Raw genomic sequence first — 19,677 nt, forward strand, 5'->3', positions numbered from 1 at the left:
TCTTGGATCATTAAATTGTTTGCGATCACACAGTGATACTTACCTTCCTCAGTTAGATTTACACCAGACTGACATATACTGCGGTCTATTAATAATTAGTGCACACTGTAGCAAAACGTGCAACGGAAAATATTTTTGTATTGAAAACGAGAATTTATTATTGGACAAATTAATGTAAGTCCCTCACTGTTATCGGCCCATTTGCGTCAATTTGTTTTCTTGGCTGTATTCTAGGCTGTATTTTGTTTCCAGGCTGTATCACAACCGGCCGTGATTGGGAGTCCCATAGGGCGGCGCACAATTGGCCCAGCGTTGTCCGGGTTTGGCTGTTGTAGGCCGTCAATGTAAATAAGAATTTGTTCTTAACTGACTTGCCTAGTTAAATAAAGGTTAAAAAAATAAAATAAATACAAGTACATACACCTGTGTGTAATAGTGTGAGTTGGTGCAATTCTCTAAATGTCCACTAGGTGTCAGCTAATATCAAAAGATGTCTATGGCCCCATCCCATGCACATTAATGAAGGGTCTCGTCTACTGTGTATGGGTGAGAGTTTTTTTGAAAGCGTCTGTACTTCTCCCACAGGCTTCCGTCTGAACGCATCCTCCTGGCCGATGTTCCTTCTAAAAACACTCAACGGAGCCGAAATGGCCCCAGCACGCATCTTTCACAAGGTACCTGTCACAAAGCAGCACACGCTCTCGACATACACCTGTTTATAAAGCATACCTGTACACATATACACACTCCCAGCATATACACCTATGTAGCTACATTTTCCATTGATGGCCATTTGTATTTATTATGGTTGCAGAAAAACTGATTAAAGTTAACGGTAGAACTAACACCACTGGCTTATGGAAGCACTTCTCTAAGCGAGAGGTATATTAAATATTTATATTTATGCTCCCTTTTATTGATCCTAATGATATAGGCCTAGATGTGAACAGCCGAGGTGATAGAGCAACAACACTGGAATAAAAATCCAAATGTGTATGGAGGGTTGGTTTTACAGGTTTACTCGTTCTGGATTCTCAGTACTGCATGTATTCTTGGCTATCATGCTATGGCTGTGTCAGAGTCAATTATAAGTTGTGTATTCATTTATGAGTAGTTTGATGCCTAAGATACGTTTTTATTTAGCGGCCGTTAGAATCTGTTTCTTTTTCCTTCGTTTTTTTTGGGTCTGAATAAAACATGATATAATGAGGACTACATGAAATATGTCTTGCATGTAATGGACATAAAGAATTTCTGCATAAATTTGACATACAATTTGATCTGATCTTCATCTAAATCACAACAATAGACACACAGTGTGCTTAAACTAATAACACAAATGATTGTATTTTTCTTGTCTATATTGAATACATAATTTAAACATTCACAGTATAGGTTGGGGAAAGTATGTGAGAGATTTTGGTTAGAGTTGCCCTGCCCCATAAAAATACACTCACAAAATTGCTATTCACAAGAAGCATTGCCTGATGTGAACCATGCCTCAAACAAAATAAATCTCAGAAGACCTAAGATTAAGAATTGTTGCCTTGCATAAAGCTGGAAAGGGTTTCAAAAGTATCTCTAAAAGTCAGTCCACAGTAAGACAAGTTGTCTATAAATGGAGAAATTTCAGCACTGTTGCTACTCACCCTACGAGTGGCTGTCCTGCAAAGATGACTGTAAGAGCACAGCGCAGAATGCTCAGTGAGGTTAAGAGGAATCCTAGAGTGTCAGCTAAAGACTTACAGAAATCTCTGGAAGATTCTATCATCTCTGTTGACGAGTCTAGAATGCGTAAAACACTAAACAAGAATAAAGAATCCATTGCTGTCCAAAAAAAACACTGCTGTCCAAAACAAAAATCTGAAGTTTGCAAAAGAGCACCTGGATGTTCCACAGCGCAACTGGCAAAATATTTTGTGGACAGATGAAACTAAAGTTGTGTTGTTTGGAAGGAACACACAACACTGTGGAGAAAAAAAGGGCACAGCACATCAAAACCTCATCCCAACTTTAAACTATGGTGGAGGGAGCATCATGGTTTGGGGCTGCCTCAGGGCCTTGACAGCTTGCAATCATCGACAGAAAAATTAATTCCCAAGTTTTATCAAGACATTTTGCAGGAGAATGTAAGGCTGTCTGTCCACCAATTTAAGCTCAACAGAAGTTTGGTGATGCTACAGCACAACAACCCAAAAGACAGAAGTAAATCAGCAACAGAATGGCTTGAACAGAAGAAAATACGCCTTCTGGAGTGGCCCAGTCAGTCCTGAACTCAACCCGATTTGAGATGCTGTGGCATGACCTCAGGAGAGCAGTTCACACCAGATATCCCAAGAATATTGCTGAATTGAAACAGTTTTGTAAAGAGGAATGGTCCAAAATTCCTCCTGACTGTTGTCCAGGTCTGATCCGCAACTATAGAAAACGTTTGGTTGAGGTTATTGCTGCCAAAGGATGGTCAACCTTTTATTAAATCCAAGAGTTCAAATACTTTTCCATCCTGCACTGTCAATGTTTGCATGGTGTGTTCAATAAAGACATTAATAATTATATTTGTGTTATTAGTTTACGCAGAATGTGTTGGTCTATTATTGTGACTTAGATGAAGATCAGATGAAATTTTATGACCAAATTATGCAGAAATCCAGGCAATTCTAAAGGGTTCACATACAATTGTATCCAGTGAACTAAGCAGGCTGGGCTGACATGCTTATAGCCTTTGCTAGGACTTTCTAAATTTGAGCATGCATTTATAAGATTGTGCGGTTATTATTTCTATTAATATGATCTATTATTGTTACTATTTTTTGGGGACTGTTTTCCCGTGTGTTATTTAGTTAGTTCTCTTAAAAAGCACCCTCATAGATATTTATGTTATCATGGGACTGCCCTCATTTCCCTCTGGCCAAAGGCAATTGGTGGCCAAGTGTTTGCCTTAGGGCACGTCATGAGTCAGGGAGATGGTCTGATGGTCTTAGTGACAACAGATCTAGATATGGGGGAAGGTTTTAGTGGGTGGAATATTAGGACAATTTGGGGTTTACAAAGATGCAGCTACAGTATGCTTAACAGTGCAAATTATTATGGTACAGCTACAGTGGGGCAAAAAAGTATTTAGTCAGCCACCAATTGTGCAAGTTCTCCCACTTAAAAAGATGAGAGAGGCCTGTAATTTTCATCATAGGTACACTTCAACTATTACAGACAAAATGAGGGAAGAAAATCCAGAAAATCACATTGTAGGATTTTTAATGAATTTATTTGCAGATTATGGTTGAAAATAAGTATTTGGTCAATAACAAAAGTTTATCTCAATACTTTGTTATATACCCTTTGTTGGCAATGACAGAGGTCAAACGTTTTCTGTAAGTCTTCACAAGGTTTTCACACACTGTTGCTGGTACTTTGGCCCATTCCTCTATGTAGATCTCCTCTAGAGCAGTGATGTTTTGGGGCTGTTGCTGGGCAACACGGACTTTCAACTCCCTCCAAAGATTTTCTATGGGGTTGAGATCTGGAGACTGGCTAGGCCACTCCAGGACCTTGAAATGCTTCTTACGAAGCCACTCATTCGTTGCCCGGGCGGTGTGTTTGGGATCATTGTCATGCTGAAAGACCGAGCCACGTTTTTGCTCACCGTTCTTGTGATCATTTTGACCCCACGGGGTGAGATCTTGCGTGGAGCCCCAGATCGAGGGAGATTATCAGTGGTCTTGTATGTGTTCCATTTCCTAATAATTGCTCCCACAGTTGATTTCTTCAAACCAAGCTGCTTACCTATTGCAGATTCAGTCTTCCCAGCCTGGTACAGGTCTACAATTTTGTTTCTGGTGTCCTTTGACAGCTCTTTGGTCTTGGCCATAGTGGAGTTTGGAGCGTGACTGTTTGAGGTTGTGGACAGGTGTCTTTTATACTGATAACAAGTTCAAACAGGTGCCATTAATACAGGTAACGAGTGGAGGACAGAGGAGCCTCTTAAAGAAGAAGTTACAGGTCTGTGAGAGCCAGAAATCTTGCTTGTTTGTAGGTGACCAAATATTTCCACCATAATTTGCAAATAAATTCATAAAAAATCTTACAATGTGATTTTCTGGAAGAAAAAAATCAAATTTTGTCTGTCATAGTTGAAGTGTACCTATGAAAATTGAAAGGCCTCTCTCATCTTTTTAAGTGGGAGAACTTGCAAAATTGGTGGCTGACTAAATACTTTTTTCCCCCACTGTATATTGACACACAATCATCATGGTGCTTTTTAAATGGTAAGTTTACAGACATTGGTTGTGATAAGTATAATTGTATCATTATGGTAAGTGGGGAAATAAGTGTAGCCAGTTATAATTGGAATGGCTTAGCTATCCACACTTCTTTGAAAATGTATATAATAATTGAGATCACAAGCAACGAATGAATCATTATTATGGTGGGAGATTATAATACGGTTTTAAGTACCTCAATGGATCGTAAAGGAAATCGCACGACAAACTATCCCCCTCAAGCACTTAAGGAAACCACGAAGATCATGGATGCATTAGAACTAGTGGATATATGGAGGTTGAAAACCCCTGACCTAGTGAGATATACATGGAGGAGGCTTCCTGCTGGCATCAAAGTTTTTAAAAAGTGTTGCAATCGGACCGCCATCTAATTGGCCTCCTTATAACTCTTACAGAATTTCCACGTGGACGGGGATATTGGACATTTTGTCAAGCCCTATTGGATCACAATTTGTTCTTAGAGAAGACAAAGGAATTCATACATTTTTTGCACCTCATAGGTACAGGAGTTCCCTTATTGTATGGGACACTTTTAAATATACTTTTAGAGGCCATTCAATACAATACTCATCATTAAAACAAAAGCAGTTTAGGTCAAAGGGAAATAGAGGAAGTAACAGCGCAGGTAGAAGGTAATGGAAACTGTACTATAGAGGCACAAAATAGGTTAGAACAATCAAGTGTAATGTATTACAAAAATTTATAGCGAATTGGATGGAAAATTGTGAAACATTTACACAATTTTTCTTGAATCTTCAACAGAGAAATGCTACCAAAAATAATTTACAGAAACTCGTTACAAATGGAGTCATCCATGATTCACCAAATGATATTTTGAAAGCGGAAGCAAATATTTTAAGCAAATGTTTTCTTTTCTGTCTCCTCCATTTCCACTGAATGACGTTAACTGTTAGGATTTCTATAATAATAATACAAATTATGTAAAATGTACACATTTTACAGAAAGACCTGTGTGAAGGCCAAGTTACAGAAGAGGAACTTTCTGAGGCAATAAAATATTTTCAGTCAGGAAAAACACCAGGGCTGGATGATATTCCAGTAGAGGTACAGTTGAAGTCGGAAGTTTACATACACCTTAGCCAAATACATTTAAACTCAGGTTTTCACAATTCCTGATATTGAATCAGAGTTAAACTTCCCTGTTTTAGGTCATTTTAAGAATGTGAAATGTCAGAATAATAGTAGAGTGAATGGTTTATTTCAGCTTTTATTTCTTTCATCACATTCTCAGTGGGTCAGAAGTTTACATACACTCAATTAGTATTTGGTAGCAATGCCTTTAAATTGTTTAACTTGAGTCAAACGTTTCGGGGAGCCTTTCCCATGCTTCCCACAATAAGTTGGGTGAATTCATCGGACCAGAGGACATTTCTCCAAAAAGTACAATCTTTGTCCCCATGTGCCGTAGTCTGGCTTTTTTATGGCGGTTTTGGAGCAGTGGCTTTCTTCCTTGCTGAGCGGCTTTTCAGGTTATGTCGATATAGGACTCGTTTTACTGTGGATATAGATACTTTTGTACCTGTTTCCTCCAGCGTCTTCACAAGGTCCTTTGCTGTTATTCTGGGATTGATTTGCAGTTTTCGCACCAAAGTACGTTCTTCTCTGGGATACAGAAGGCGTCTCCTTCCTGAGCGGTACAAATACACTGCGTGGTCCCATGGTGTTTATACTTTTGTATGGAGGTGTGGAGGTCTACAATTGTTTTTCTGAGGTCTTGTCTGATTTCTTTTGATTTTCCCATGATGTCAAGCAAAGAGGCACTGAGTTTGAAGGTAGGCCTTGAAATACATCCACAGGTACACCTCCAATTGACTCAAATGATGTCAATTAGCCTATCAGAAGTTTTTAAAGCCATGACATCATTTTCTGGAATTTTCCAAGCTGTTTAAAGGCACAGTCAACTTAGTGTACATTAACTTTTGACCCACTGGAATTGTGATACAGTGAATTATAAGTGAAATAATATGTCTGTAAACAGTTGTTGGGAAAATTACTTGTCATGCACAAAGTAGATGTCCTAACCGACTTGCCAAAACTATAGTTTGTTAACAATACATTTGTGGAGTGGTTGAAAAACGAGTTTCAATGACTCCAACCTAAGTGTATGTAAACTTCCGACTTCAACTGTGTATATACAGTGCCTTGCGAAAGTATTCGGCCCCCTTGAACTTTGCGACCTTTTGCCACATTTAAGGCTTCAAACATAAAGATATAAAACTGTATTTTTTTTGTGAATAATCAACAACAAGTGGGACACAATCATGAAGTGGAACGACATTTATTGGATATTTCAAACTTTTTTAACAAATCAAAAACTGAAAAATTGGGCGTGCAAAATTATTCAGCCCCTTTACTTTCAGTGCAGCAAACTCTCTCCAGAAGTTCAGTGAGGATCTCTGAATGATCCAATGTTGACCTAAATGACTAATGATGATAAATACAATCCACCTGTGTGTAATCAAGTCTCCGTATAAATGCACCTGCACTGTGATAGTCTCAGAGGTCCGTTAAAAGCGCAGAGAGCATCAGGAAGAACAAGGAACACACCAGGAAGGTCCGAGATACTGTTGTGAAGAAGTTTAAAGCCGGATTTGGATACAAAAATATTTCCCTAGCTTTAAACATCCCAAGGAGCACTGTGCAAGCGATAATATTGAAATGGAAGGAGTATCAGACCACTGCAAATCTACCAAGACCTGGCCGTCCCTCTAAACTTTCAGCTCATACAAGGAGAAGACTGATCAGAGATGCAGCCAAGAGGCCCATGATCACTCTGGATGAACTGCAGAGATCTACAGCTGAGGTGGGAGACTCTGTCCATAGGACAACAATCAGTCGTATATTGCACAAATCTGGCCTTTATGGAAGAGTGGCAAGAAGAAAGCCATTTCTTAAAGATATCCATAAAAAGTGTCGTTTAAAGTTTGCCACAAGCCACCTGGGAGACACACCAAACATGTGGAAGAAGGTGCTCTGGTCAGATGAAACCAAAATTGAACTTTTTGGCAACAATGCAAAACGTTATGTTTGGCGTAAAAGCAACACAGCTGAACACACCATCCCCACTGTCAAACATGGTGGTGGCAGCATCATGGTTTGGTCCTGCTTTTCTTCAGCAGGGACAGGGAAGATGGTTAAAATTGATGGGAAGATGGATGGAGCCAAATACAGGACCATTCTGGAAGAAAACCTGATGTAGTCTGCAAAAGACCTGAGACTGGGACGGAGATTTGTCTTCCAACAAGACAATGATCCAAAACATAAAGCAAAATCTACAATGGAATGGTTCAAAAATAAACATATCCAGGTGTTAGAATGGCCAAGTCAAAGTCCAGACCTGAATCCAATCGAGAATCTGTGGAAAGAACTGAAAACTGCTGTTCACAAATGCTCTCCATCCAACCTCACGAGCTCGAGCTGTTTTGCAAGGAGGAATGGGAAAAAAATTCAGTCTCTCGATGTGCAAAACTGATAGAGACATACCCCAAGCGACTTACAGCTGTAATCGCAGCAAAAGGTGGCGCTACAAAGTATTAACTTAAGGGGGCTGAATAATTTTGCACACCCAATTTTTCAGTTTTTGATTTGTTAAAAAAGTTTGAAATATCCAATAAATGTCGTTCCACTTCATGATTGTGTCCCACTTGTTGCTGATTCTTCACAAAAAAATACAGTTTTATATCTTTATGTTTGAAGCCTGAAATGTGGCAAAAGGTCGCAAAGTTCAAGGGGGCCGAATACTTTCGCAAGGCACTGTATATGGGGCATACAACAATCTCAGCTCTGTAGATTTTTCTGCGAAGAGACCGAATCAATAGATAATTTATTCTGGTATTGCCCCTATGTAGCTTGTAGCTCTGCTCACAGGTTCGGGAATGGTTGAAAAAATCACAACATGCACTTTAAAATATCCTTACAATTAGCAGTGTTGGGCGATTTGGAAAGCCATAGTTAGTCAATAAATAATATAATACTTGTACGAAAGGTTTTCATCTTTAGCTCACCATCTGTGGAGACTATACAATATAGAGAGGTAAAAACATTATGTAAAACAGCTCAATTGAAAAATATAGGGCACACAAACGAGGGTGGTCTATGGTGATAGGTGGGATGGGCCGAGGGTTGGGATTAAAGAGCTCATGTTTGGTAATGTATTATTGTTATGTGACTGCTTTATATAAAAGTACCATGTATGTAAATTGTGTATGCAAAATATGTATGTAAAATGTATACTGTATGTAGCAGAAAAGCTGTAAAATATATATATTTATTTATTTATTTATTTATATATATATATTTCCTCCGAAGAGGGGGGTTGGTGGAGGGGTTAATGATATGCTGGGGTCCAGCAAAATTAAGTCAGTTATACGATATTAAAAGCATTACAATATATTAATAACAGAATTCACAACACACTAAGTGTGTTAGGCCCATACTCCACTACCACATATCTACCACACAAAATCCATGTGTATTTGTGTGTGTATTGAATGCATGTGTCTATGTTTGTGTTGCTTCACAGTCCCTGCTGATCCATAAGGTGTATTTTTATGTTTTTTAAATCTGATTCTACTGCTTGCATCAGTTACCTGAAGTGGAATAGAGTTACATGTAGTCATGGCTCTATGTAGTACTATGCACCTCCCATACTCTGTTCTGGAGTTGGGGACTGTGAAGAGACTTCTGGTGGCATGTCTTGTGGGGTATGCATGGGTGTCTGAGCTGTGTGCTAGTTGTTTAAACAGACAGCTCGGTGCTTTCAACATGTCAATACCTCACATATAAATATAAGTAGTGATGAAGTCAATCTCCTCTACTTTGAGCCAGGAGAGATTGACATGGATATTATTAATGTTTGCTCTCTGTGTACATCCAAGGGCCAGCCGTGCTGCCAATTGCAATTTTCCTAAGTCCCTCTTTGTGGCACCTGGCCACATAACTGAACAGTAGTCCAGGTGCGACAAAACTAGGGCCTGTAAGACCTGCCTTGTTGATATTGCTGTTAAGAAGGTAGAGCAGTGCTTTATTATGGAGAGACTTCTCCTCAGCTAAACTATTGTTGTATCAATATGTTTTGACCATGACGGTTTACAATCCAGGGTTACTTACTACAAGCAGTTTAGGCTCTTCAACTTGCTCAATGTCCACATTAAATAATTACAAGATTTAGTTGAGGTTTAGTGTTTAGTGAATGATTTGTCCCAAGTATAATGCTTTTAGTTTTTTAAATATATAGGACTAACTTATTCCTTGCCACCCATTCTGAAACTAACTGCAGCTCTTTAAGTGTTGCAGTCATTTCAGTTGCTAAAATAGCTGACGTGTATAGTGTCGAGTCATCCGCATACATACTGTCTTCACTCAAAGTGGCAGTGGCACTTTCAAAGTGGCAGTGGCATGACTTTAGTAAAGATTGAAAAAAGTAAGGGGCCTAGACAGCTACCCTGGGGAATTCCTGATTCTACCTGGATTATGTTGGAGACGCTTCCATTAAAGAGCACCCTCTGTGTTCTGTTAGAAAGGTAACTTATTATCCACAATATAGCAGGGGGTGTATAGCCATAACACATTAGTTTTTCCAGCAGCAGACTATTATCAATAATGTCAAAAGCCACACTGAAGTGTAATAAAAGCCCCCACAATCTTTTTATCATACATTTCTCTCAGCTAATCATCAGTTATTTGTATAAGAGCTGTGCTTGTTGAATGTCCTTCCCTATAAGCGTGCTGAAAGTCTGCTATCTATTTGTTTACTGTAAAATTGCATTGTATCTGGTCAAACCAATTTTTTTCTGTAACTTTTCTAAGTGTTGGTAACAGGCTGATTGGTCAGCTATTTGAGCCAGTAAGGGGGCTTTACTTTTCTTAGGTAGCGGAATGGCTTTTGCTTCCCTCCAGGCCTGAGGGCACACACTTTCTAGTAGACTTAAATTGAAGATATGGCAAATAGGAGTGGCAATATCGACCTCTATTATCGTCAGTAATCCATCCAAGTTGTCAGATCTCGGTGGCTTGTCATTGTTGATAGACAACAATAATTTGTTTACCTCTTCCACACTCACCATTGGGATCACAACATCATACGTGATCATATACATTTTCCAACTAAATGAAGCTTCCGAACTATTTCACATTTCATCTGGATAATTCCACATTTACCTGCTCGCTTGTCACTGACCTCTCCCGTCCCTGCCAACTCCCTTTCCCTCGTATCCCAGCAGGAGCCCCCAGCCCCAGAGCAGAACTCCTTCCAGGTGGGCATGAAGCTGGAGGCGGTGGACCGCAAGAACCCCCACTTCATCTGTCCGGCCACGGTGGGGGCGCTGCGTGGCGTGGAGGTGCTGGTCACCTTCGACGGCTGGCGGGGTGCCTTCGACTACTACTGCCGCTACGACTCCCGGGACATCTTCCCCGTGGGCTGGTGCTCTCTCACCGGGGACAACCTGCAGCCGCCAGGCACCAAAGGTCTGTGCGTGCATGTATGGTATGTGTGTTTGTTTGTTTGTGTCACCCTGTAGACTTGTCAGCTATTTATATTGTGGTCATTGATTTGGTCTAATACCTGTGATATTGACTTTAACATTATTGATTCATGAAAAATCACATTTTACAGAAACTGAAATAATTCAAATCTGAAGTTAAAGGCTCTGAAATGTCCTCTGAATGAGATGAGTGGTTTATTAGGTCAATAGAATGCATCTTTGAAATTCCTTCTCCTGTGTTGGAGGAAGACATAATGTGAGTGAATGAGTGAGGAAGAAGAGAGAGAAAGAGAATGGGTCTCCTTTTGTAAGAGTGTGTTTTATGAGACCTTGGCACAGGACTGTGAAGGGGGGGGGGGGGGGGGGGGGGATCAGGCAAAGCTATGTGTGTGTATGCCCCACTATGTGGGCCTCATGCTGGCACTGAAAGGGGCCAAGGCAAAGGGGGCATCCAGGATAACCAGAGACTGAGAGAAAGTAGGAGGGAAACCGATAGGGAAAAGGTTCTGTCTGTGAAAGGCGTGCTGTTTACATTGTCTTGTCAGCAGAAGGGAGGAGAGTGAAGGAGGCCAGGAAAGGAGAGTAGAGGAGTAAGAGGTAGATAACAGTAGTGGGTGAAAGAGAGGACAGCAGCACAGCAGATTGAGGCAGGGTTTTACACTGCTGAAGGGTAAGTTGAAATGAAAATGGGCAATCTAAAATTTTAGAGGCCCACCTGTTGGCCACAGTGACAAAAGTGTGCTGTTTTAAAGCTAATTTCCTGCATTTCTAAACATTTTGCCATGGCTTATGCTATCTTGAGGGACTCTAACATGTAATCGAACCCACAAATGCTGATGCTCCAGATACCAAACTAGTCTAAAGAAGGCCGGTTTTATTTCTTCTTTAATCAGAACAACAGTTTTCATCTGTGCTAACAAAATTGCTAAAGGGTTTTCTAATGATCAATTAGCCTTTTAAAATGATAGACTTGGATTAACTAACACAACGTGCCATTGGAACACAGGAGTGATGGTTGCTGATAATGGGCCTCTGTACGCCTATGTAGATATTCCATAAAGAATCTACTGTTTCCAGCTACAATAGTCATTTACAACATTAACAATGTCTACACTGTATTTCTGATCAATTTGATGTTATTTTAATGGACAAAAAATTTGCTTTTCTTTCATAAACAAGGACATTTCTAAGTGACCCCAAACTTTTGAACGGTAGTGTACATTTGCTAACATTTCTAAAAGCCTGTTTTCGCTTAGTCATTATGGGGTATTGTGTGTAGATTTCTGCGAATTTTTATTGAATCCATTTTATAATAATAATAATAATAATAATAATAATATAAGGATGTAACATAACAATGTGGAAAAAGTCAAGGGGTCTGAATACATTCCGAATGCACTGCAGTTAATATCTAGTTTCAGTTGTTTAATAAATTTACACGGAAAACGTTTTTCAATCCCGAAAATGATATGAGCAATATAGTGTACCAGTCAAAAGTTTGGACGCACCTACCCATTCAAGGGTTTTTCCTTATTTTTTACTATTTTCTACATTGTAGAATAATAGTGAAGACATCGACACTATGAAATAACACATATGGAATCATGTAGTAACCAAACAAGTGTTAAACAAATCAAAATATGTTTTATATTTTAGATTCTTCAAAGTAGCCACCCTTTGCCTTGATGACAGCTTTGCATACTCTGGGCATTATCTCAACCAGCTTCACCTGGAATGCTTTTCCAACAGTCTTGAAGCAGTTCCCACATATGCTGAGCACTTCTTGGCTGCTTTTCCTTCACTCTGTGGTCCAACTCATCCCAAACCATCTCAATTTGGTTGAGGTCAGGTGATTATGGAGGTCAAGTGATTATGGAGGCCAGGTCATCTGATGCAGCACTCCATCACTCTCCTTCTTAGTAAAATAGCCCTTACACAGCCTGGAAGTCCTATTGTCCTGTTGAAAAACAAATCACGGTCCCACTAAGCACAAAACAGATGGGATGGCGTATTGCTGCAGAATGTTGTGGTAGCCATGCTGGTTAAGTGTGCCTTGAATTCTAAATAAATCACAGACAGTGTCACAGCACCATCACACCACCTCCTCAATGCTTCACGGTGGGAACTACACATGCGGAGATCATTCGTTCACCATGGCGGTTGGAACCAAAAATCTCAAATTTGCTTGTGTTTTTTTGGGCCAAGCAAGTCTCTTCTTCTTATTGGTGTCCTTTAGTAGTATTTTTTTTGCAGCAGGAGTTCGACCATGAAGGCCTGATTCACGCCGTCTCATCTGAACAGATGCTGAGATGTGTCTGTTACTTGAACTCTGTGATACATTTATTTGGGCTGCAATTTCTGAGGCTGGTAAATCTAATGAACTTATCCCCTGCCATCTGAGGAGAAGAAAAATAAAGTATGTTGAGGGGTGTCTGGCTGCACTGAGCTCCTTCACAATGTTGAGTCCATGGCAGGTGTGGCGATAATGAGCTCTTTAGTGTTTAGGAGGTAAAATAGCTATGTTTGACATTGTGTATCTTTATGTATGGTTAGTGTGGTTGTGTGTGTGTGTTATGAGTGTGTGTGTTTGTAAGTACGTATTTTGTTTTTTAACACGGTCTCTCTTGCTGCTTTATGTAAAGTGCCTATCATAAGTATTCACCCTCCTTGTATTGATTCACATTAAAGTGGGATTAAAATGGTTTTAAATGTCATTATTTGTCAACAAAATACTCTGTCAAAGTTGAAGAAAAATTCCCCAAAATGTATGAAACATAAAACACTAATGTATCTTGATTAGGGGGTATTCACTGCATTGCAGTTGCCATACTAGGCATACAGCCCGACAGAATGCTCTCAATGGTGTATCTGATTGACCAAAGTTATTATTTTTGTTTGTTATTAAATTGAGTATATTATGGATTATAAAGCGAACGCCAGCCATGTCACGGACACCGATGCCTTGCTCCTAGACAAGCTAAACACCTTCCCGTTTAAGCGTGTTAACATGTGCAGACCAGTGCATGTGTGGACAAGAGGAATATCTATGTAAGAATGTTGTTCATCAACTACAGCTCAGCCTTCAACACCATAGTGCCCTCCAAGTTCATCACTAAGCTCCGCTACACTGATCCTCAACACAGGTGCCCCACAAGGGTGCGTGCTTAGTCCCCACCGATACTCCCTATTCACCTATGACTGAGTGGCCACGCATGTCTCCAACTCAATCATCAAGTTTGAAGACGACACAGCAATGGTAGGCCTGATTACCAACAATGATGAGACAGCCTACAGTGAGGAGGTGAGGACATTGGCGGAGTGGTGCCTGGAAAATAACCTCCATCCACATCGACGGTGTGAAAACCTTCAAGTGCCTTGGTGTACACATCACTGACAACCTGAAATGGTCCATCCAAACAGACCGTGTGTTGAAGAAGGTGCAACAGCACATCTTCAACCTCAGAAGACTGAAGAGATTTGGCCTGACCCCTCAAACCCTTACAAACTTCTACAGATGCACCACTGAGAGCATCCTGTCGGTCTGTACCACCGCCTGATACAGCAATTGCACTGTCTACAACTGCATGGCTCTCCAGAGGGTGGTGCGGTCAGTCCAAGGCATCACTGGGGACACACTGACATCTACAGCACCTGGTGTCACAGGAAGGCCAAGAAGATCATTAAAGACCTAAGCTACGGCCGGTTCACCCTGCTACCATCTAGAAGGCAGAGACCGTACAGGTGCATCAAAGCTGGGACCGAGAGACTGAAAAACAGCTTCTATCTCCATGCCCTCAGACTATTAAATAGTCAACACTAGCCGGCCTCCACCCATTACCCTGCCCTGAACTTAGTCACTGTTACTAGCTGGCTACCACCCGGTACTCTAGCCTTCACCTTAGAGATTGCTGTCCTATGTATATAGTTATGAAACACTGGTCCCTTTTTTGAATAATGTTTACATACTGTTTTACCAACTTCATAAGTACACTCAGTGGACAGTTCATTAGGTACACCACCCTGTTCATGAAAATGTTTTGCTCCTACAGACAGTGAGTCACGTGGCCATATACTGTAAACCAGACATGCATTGAGGCATTCAGTTACTGTTTGACTGAACATTAGTATGTGCTAAACGAGTGACCTACGCAACTTTGAGCGTAGTATGATTGTCGGTGCCAGGCGCACAGGTTCCAGTATCTCGGAAACGTCTGGTCTCCTGGGCTTTTCACGCACGACAGGGCAGGGTTTCCCAAACTCTGTGCTCGGGACCCCAAACGGTTTTGTTTTTCCCTAGCACTACACAGCTGACTCAAATATTCAACTAATCATCAAAATTGGATCATTTTAATCAGCTGTGTAGTGTTAAGCAAAAACCAAAACATGAACCCTATGGGGTCCTGTGGACCGAGTTTGAGAAACGCTTGTCTAGGGTTTACGGAGAATGGTGCAACAAACAAAAAACATCCAGTCAGCGGCAGTTCTGTGGGCAAAATAACTGCTCATTGATGAGAGGTCGTAGGAAAAAGGCAAAAATCATGCAGGCTAACAGTCGGGCCACAGGCAAATAACAGCGCAGTACAACAGTGGTGTGCGTAATGGCATCTCAGAATGCACAACTCGTCGGTCCTTGTCACAGATGGGCTATTGCAGCAGACAACCACACCGGGTTCCACTCATATCAGCTAAAAACAAAAAGAAGCGGCTCCAGTGGGCACGTGATCACAAATTTAAATAAGAGCTGCTGGCATGGATTCCCGCCCGAAGGACACACCACCGGGGACATCATATTCGCAAAGCTGTACGAATTGTTTACGCAGCATGCCTGCCATTCGAAAAAGTAAATATTGTGGTTACCGACTGGACTACTTTTATGGTGGGCAGACACATCCTGATCAGCAGGTTGAAGGAATCGCACCCCCAAACATCAGTGCTGTGTGCCAGACTAAACGGTGAGCTAAAATATGTAATGGATAAAGTAATGTGCATAATCAACTTTGTCAGGGACACATCGAATCAAATTGTGTTGGTCAGCAGATGTTAATGCGAGTGTAGCGAAATGCTTGTGCTTCTAGTTCCGACAGTGCAGTAATATCTAACAAGTAACCTAACAATTCCACAACTACCTAATACACACAAATCTAAGGAAAGGGATGGAATAAGAACATATAAATATATGGATGAGCGATGAACGAGTGGCATAGGCAAGATGCAATAGATGGAATAAAATACAGTATATACATATGACATGAGTAATGCAAGATATGTAAACATCATTATTAAAGTGGCATTATTAAAGGGACTAGTGATCAATTTATTAGTGGCCAATGATTTTGAGACTTTCTGGATGGTAGCGGGGTGAACAGGCAGTGGTTCAGGTGGTTATTGTCCTTGATGATCTTTTTGGCCTTCCTGTGACATCGTGTGCTGTAGGTGTCTTGGAGGGCAGGTAGTTTTCCCCCGGTGATATGTTGTGCAGACCACACCACCCTCTGGAGAGCCTTGCGGTTGTGGGCGGTGCAATTGCAGTTGCCCTTCCAGGCGGTGACACAGCCCGACAATGCTCTCAATTATGCATCTGTAAAAGTTTGTGAGGGTTTTAGGTGACAAGCCAACTTTCATTAGCCTCCTGAGGTTGAAGAGGCGCTGTTGTGCCTTCTTCATCACATTGTCTGTGTGGGTGGACCATTTCAGTTTGTCTGTGATGTGTACGCCAAAGAACTTCAGACTTTCCACCTTTTCCACTGCGGGCCCGTCGATGTGGATAGGGGGATGCTCCCTCTGCTGTTTCCTGAAGTCCACAATCATCTCCTTTGTTTTGTTGATGTTGAGTGAGAGGTTGTTTTCCTGACACCACATTCCGAGTGCCCTCACCTCCTCCCTGTAGGCTGTCTCGTCGTTGTTGCTAATCAAGCCCACTACTGTTGTGTCGTCTGCAAACTTGATGATTGAGTTGGAGGCGTGCATCGCCACACAGTTGTGGGTGAACAGTGAGTACAGGAAGGGGCTGAGCACGCACCCTTGTGGGGCCCCGGTGCTGAGGATCAGCAAAGTGAAGAGGTTGTTTCCTACCTTCAACACCTGGGGTTGCCCGTCAGGAAGTCCAGGATCCAATTGCACAGGGCGGGGTTGAGTCCCAGGGCCTCAAGCATAACGATGAGCTTGGAGGGTACTATGGTATGAGCTGTAGTCAATGAACAGCATTCTTACATAGGTACTCCTCTTGTCCTGATGGGATAGGGCAGTGTGATGGCGATTGCATTGTCTGGATCTAATGAGGCGGTATGCAAATTGAAGTCTAGGGTGTCAGGTAGGGTGGAGGTGATATGATCGTTGACTAGTCTCTCAAAGCACTTCATGATGACAGAAGAGAGTGCTACGGGGCGATAGTCATTTAATTCAGTTACCTTTGCCTTCTTGGTTACAGGAACAATGGTGGCCATCTTGAAGCATGTGGGGACAGCAGACTGTCCGTAAACACACCAGCCAGCTGGTCTGTGCATGCTCTGAGGACGCGGTTAGGGATGCCGTCTGGACTGGCAGCCTTGCGAGGGTTAACACGTTTAAATGTCTTACTTCACGTCGGCCACGGAGAAGGAGAGGAGGGGCCGTCCTTGCTAGCGGGCCGTGTCGGTGGTACTGTATTATCCTCAAAGCAAGGTGTTTTGTTTGTCTGGAAGTATGCACACAACACAGTCTTTTCTCGCAAGCTTGTGACAGAATCGCTGGCTGAGTAAAGGAAAAGAGCTAGAGCGGTTCTGTGAGCTGCATGACCAGGTTGTCGATTTTCTCAGAAAAAGCTAAATACAGTGGGGCAAAAAATAATTTAGTCAGCCACCAATTGTGCAAGTTCTCCCACTTAAAAAGATGAGAGAGGCCTGTAATTTTCATCATAGGTACACTTCAACTATGACAGACAAAATGAGGGAAAGAAATCCAGAAATCCACATTGTAGGATTTTTAATGAATCTATTTGCAAATTATGGTGGAAAATAAGTATTTGGTCAATAACAAAAGTTTATCTCAATACTTTGTTATATACCCTTTGTTGGCAATGACAGAGGTCAAATGTTTTCTGTAAGTCTTCACAAGGTTTTCACTCTGTTGCTGGTATTTTGGCCCATTCCTCCATGCAGATCTCCTCTAGAGCAGTGATGTTTTGGGGCTGATGCTGGGCAACACGGACTTTCAACTCCCTCCAAAGATTTTCTATGGGGTTGAGATCTGGAGACTGGCTAGGCCACTCCAGGACCTTGAAATGCTTCTTACGAAGCCACTCCTTCGTTGCCCGGGCGGTGTGTTTGGGTCATTGTCATGCTGAAAGACCCAGCCACGTTTCAAAATCTCACGATACATGGCCCCATTCATTCTTTCCTTTACACGGATCAGCCGCCCTGGTCCCTTAGCAGAAAAACAGCCCCAAAGCATGATGTTTCCACCCCCATGCTTCACAGTAGGTATGGTGTTCATTGGATGCAACTCAGCATTCTTTGTCCTCCAAACACGACGAGTTGAGTTTTTACCAAAAAGTTTTATTTTGGTTTCATCTGACCATATGATATTCTCCCAATCTTCTTCTGGATCATCCAAATGCTCTCTAGCAAACTTCAGACGGGCCTGGACATGTACTGGCACTGCAGGATTTGAGTCCCTGGCGGCGTAGTGTGTTACTGATGGTAGGCTTTGTTACTTTGATCCCATCTCTCTGCAGGTCATTCACTAGGCCCCCCCGTGTGGTTCTGGGATTTTTGCTCACCGCTCTTGTGATCATTTTGACCCCACGGGGTGAGATCTTGCGTGGAGCCCCAGATCGAGGGAGATTATCAGTGGTCTTGTATGTGTTCCATTTCCTAATAATTGCTCCCACAGTTGATTTCTTCAAACCAAGCTGCTTACCTATTGCAGATTCAGTCTTCCCAGCCTGGTGCAGGTCTACAATTTTGTTTCTGGTGTCCTTTGACAGCTCTTTGGTCTTGGCCATAGTGGAGTTTGGAGTTTGACTGTTTGAGGTTGTGGACAGGTGTCTTTATTACTGATAACAAGTTCAAACAGGTGCCATTAATACAGGTAACGAGTGGAGGACAGAGGAGCCTCTTAAAGAAGAAATTACAGGTCTGTGAGAGACAGAAATCTAGCTTGTTTGTAGATGACCAAATACTTATTTTCCACCATAATTTGCAAATAAATTCATAAAAAGTCCTACAATGTGATTTCCTGGAATTTTTTTTTCTCATTTTGTCTGTCATAGTTGAAGTGTACCTATGATGAGCATTACAAGCCTCTCTCATCTTTTTAAGTGGGAGAACTTGCACAATAGGTGGCTGACTAAATACTTTTTTGCCCCACTGTATGTGCAGCAGCTGACCACCTTCACATTCTGGAAAATTAGGATTTCCCCTCCGTTCTTTTTTGGGCTGACCTGTTCTGTCACTTTAAACAGGTTAAATCTGCAGTTACGAGGAAGAGGGAAAACAGTCGTGGACATGGTGGAAAAACTTGAGGCCTTTTCTAGGAAATTTTATGATTTGGACTTTTCATCTGGAAGGCTGCGCTTACGCACGTTGAAGAATCAGGAGTACCCAGAGTGCGTTTTGGGTGGCAAGCTCAGAGGAATAGAGCACAATAAAGGAACTGGCATTTTATGTGCTAACAATGTTTGGATCAACTTACACTTGCGAGTCCTCCTATGAACGCAATCTAGACTCATGACAGAAACCGGCTTTCACACAAGTCAATTGAGGACTGCCTGCGCATCAAAATCACATCCATCTCACTCGCCATCAACAAGATGATGTCCGAGGAGAAATGCAACTTTTCCCATTGAGTAAGTAACTTAGTAGCCTATATAACTTAGCAAACACTAAATACTTATCCGAGGCTATTTAGGCCTCATGTTG

The 19,677-nt window shown here is 41.6% G+C and overlaps 1 protein-coding gene across 16 annotated transcripts in view; it reads left to right on the forward strand.

Annotated features, from left to right (window-relative positions):
• The window catches only part of LOC110519409 (polycomb protein SCMH1), a 47,347-nt gene that overhangs the window by 13,217 nt on the left and 14,453 nt on the right, over nt 1-19,677 (forward strand). For 15 of the 16 annotated variants that reach the window (XM_021596552.2, XM_021596528.2, XM_021596567.2 and 12 more), the window contains 2 exons: nt 586-674; nt 10,517-10,763. In XM_021596552.2, coding sequence (XP_021452227.1) covers nt 586-674; nt 10,517-10,763 — 336 coding nt within the window. The remainder of the gene's footprint in view (nt 1-585; nt 675-10,516; nt 10,764-19,677) is intronic. The other variant, XM_021596570.2, reaches the window with a different exon arrangement.

Source organism: Oncorhynchus mykiss, chromosome 3 (genome assembly GCF_013265735.2).
Source record: "Oncorhynchus mykiss isolate Arlee chromosome 3, USDA_OmykA_1.1, whole genome shotgun sequence".
NCBI lineage: Eukaryota > Metazoa > Chordata > Actinopteri > Salmoniformes > Salmonidae > Oncorhynchus > Oncorhynchus mykiss.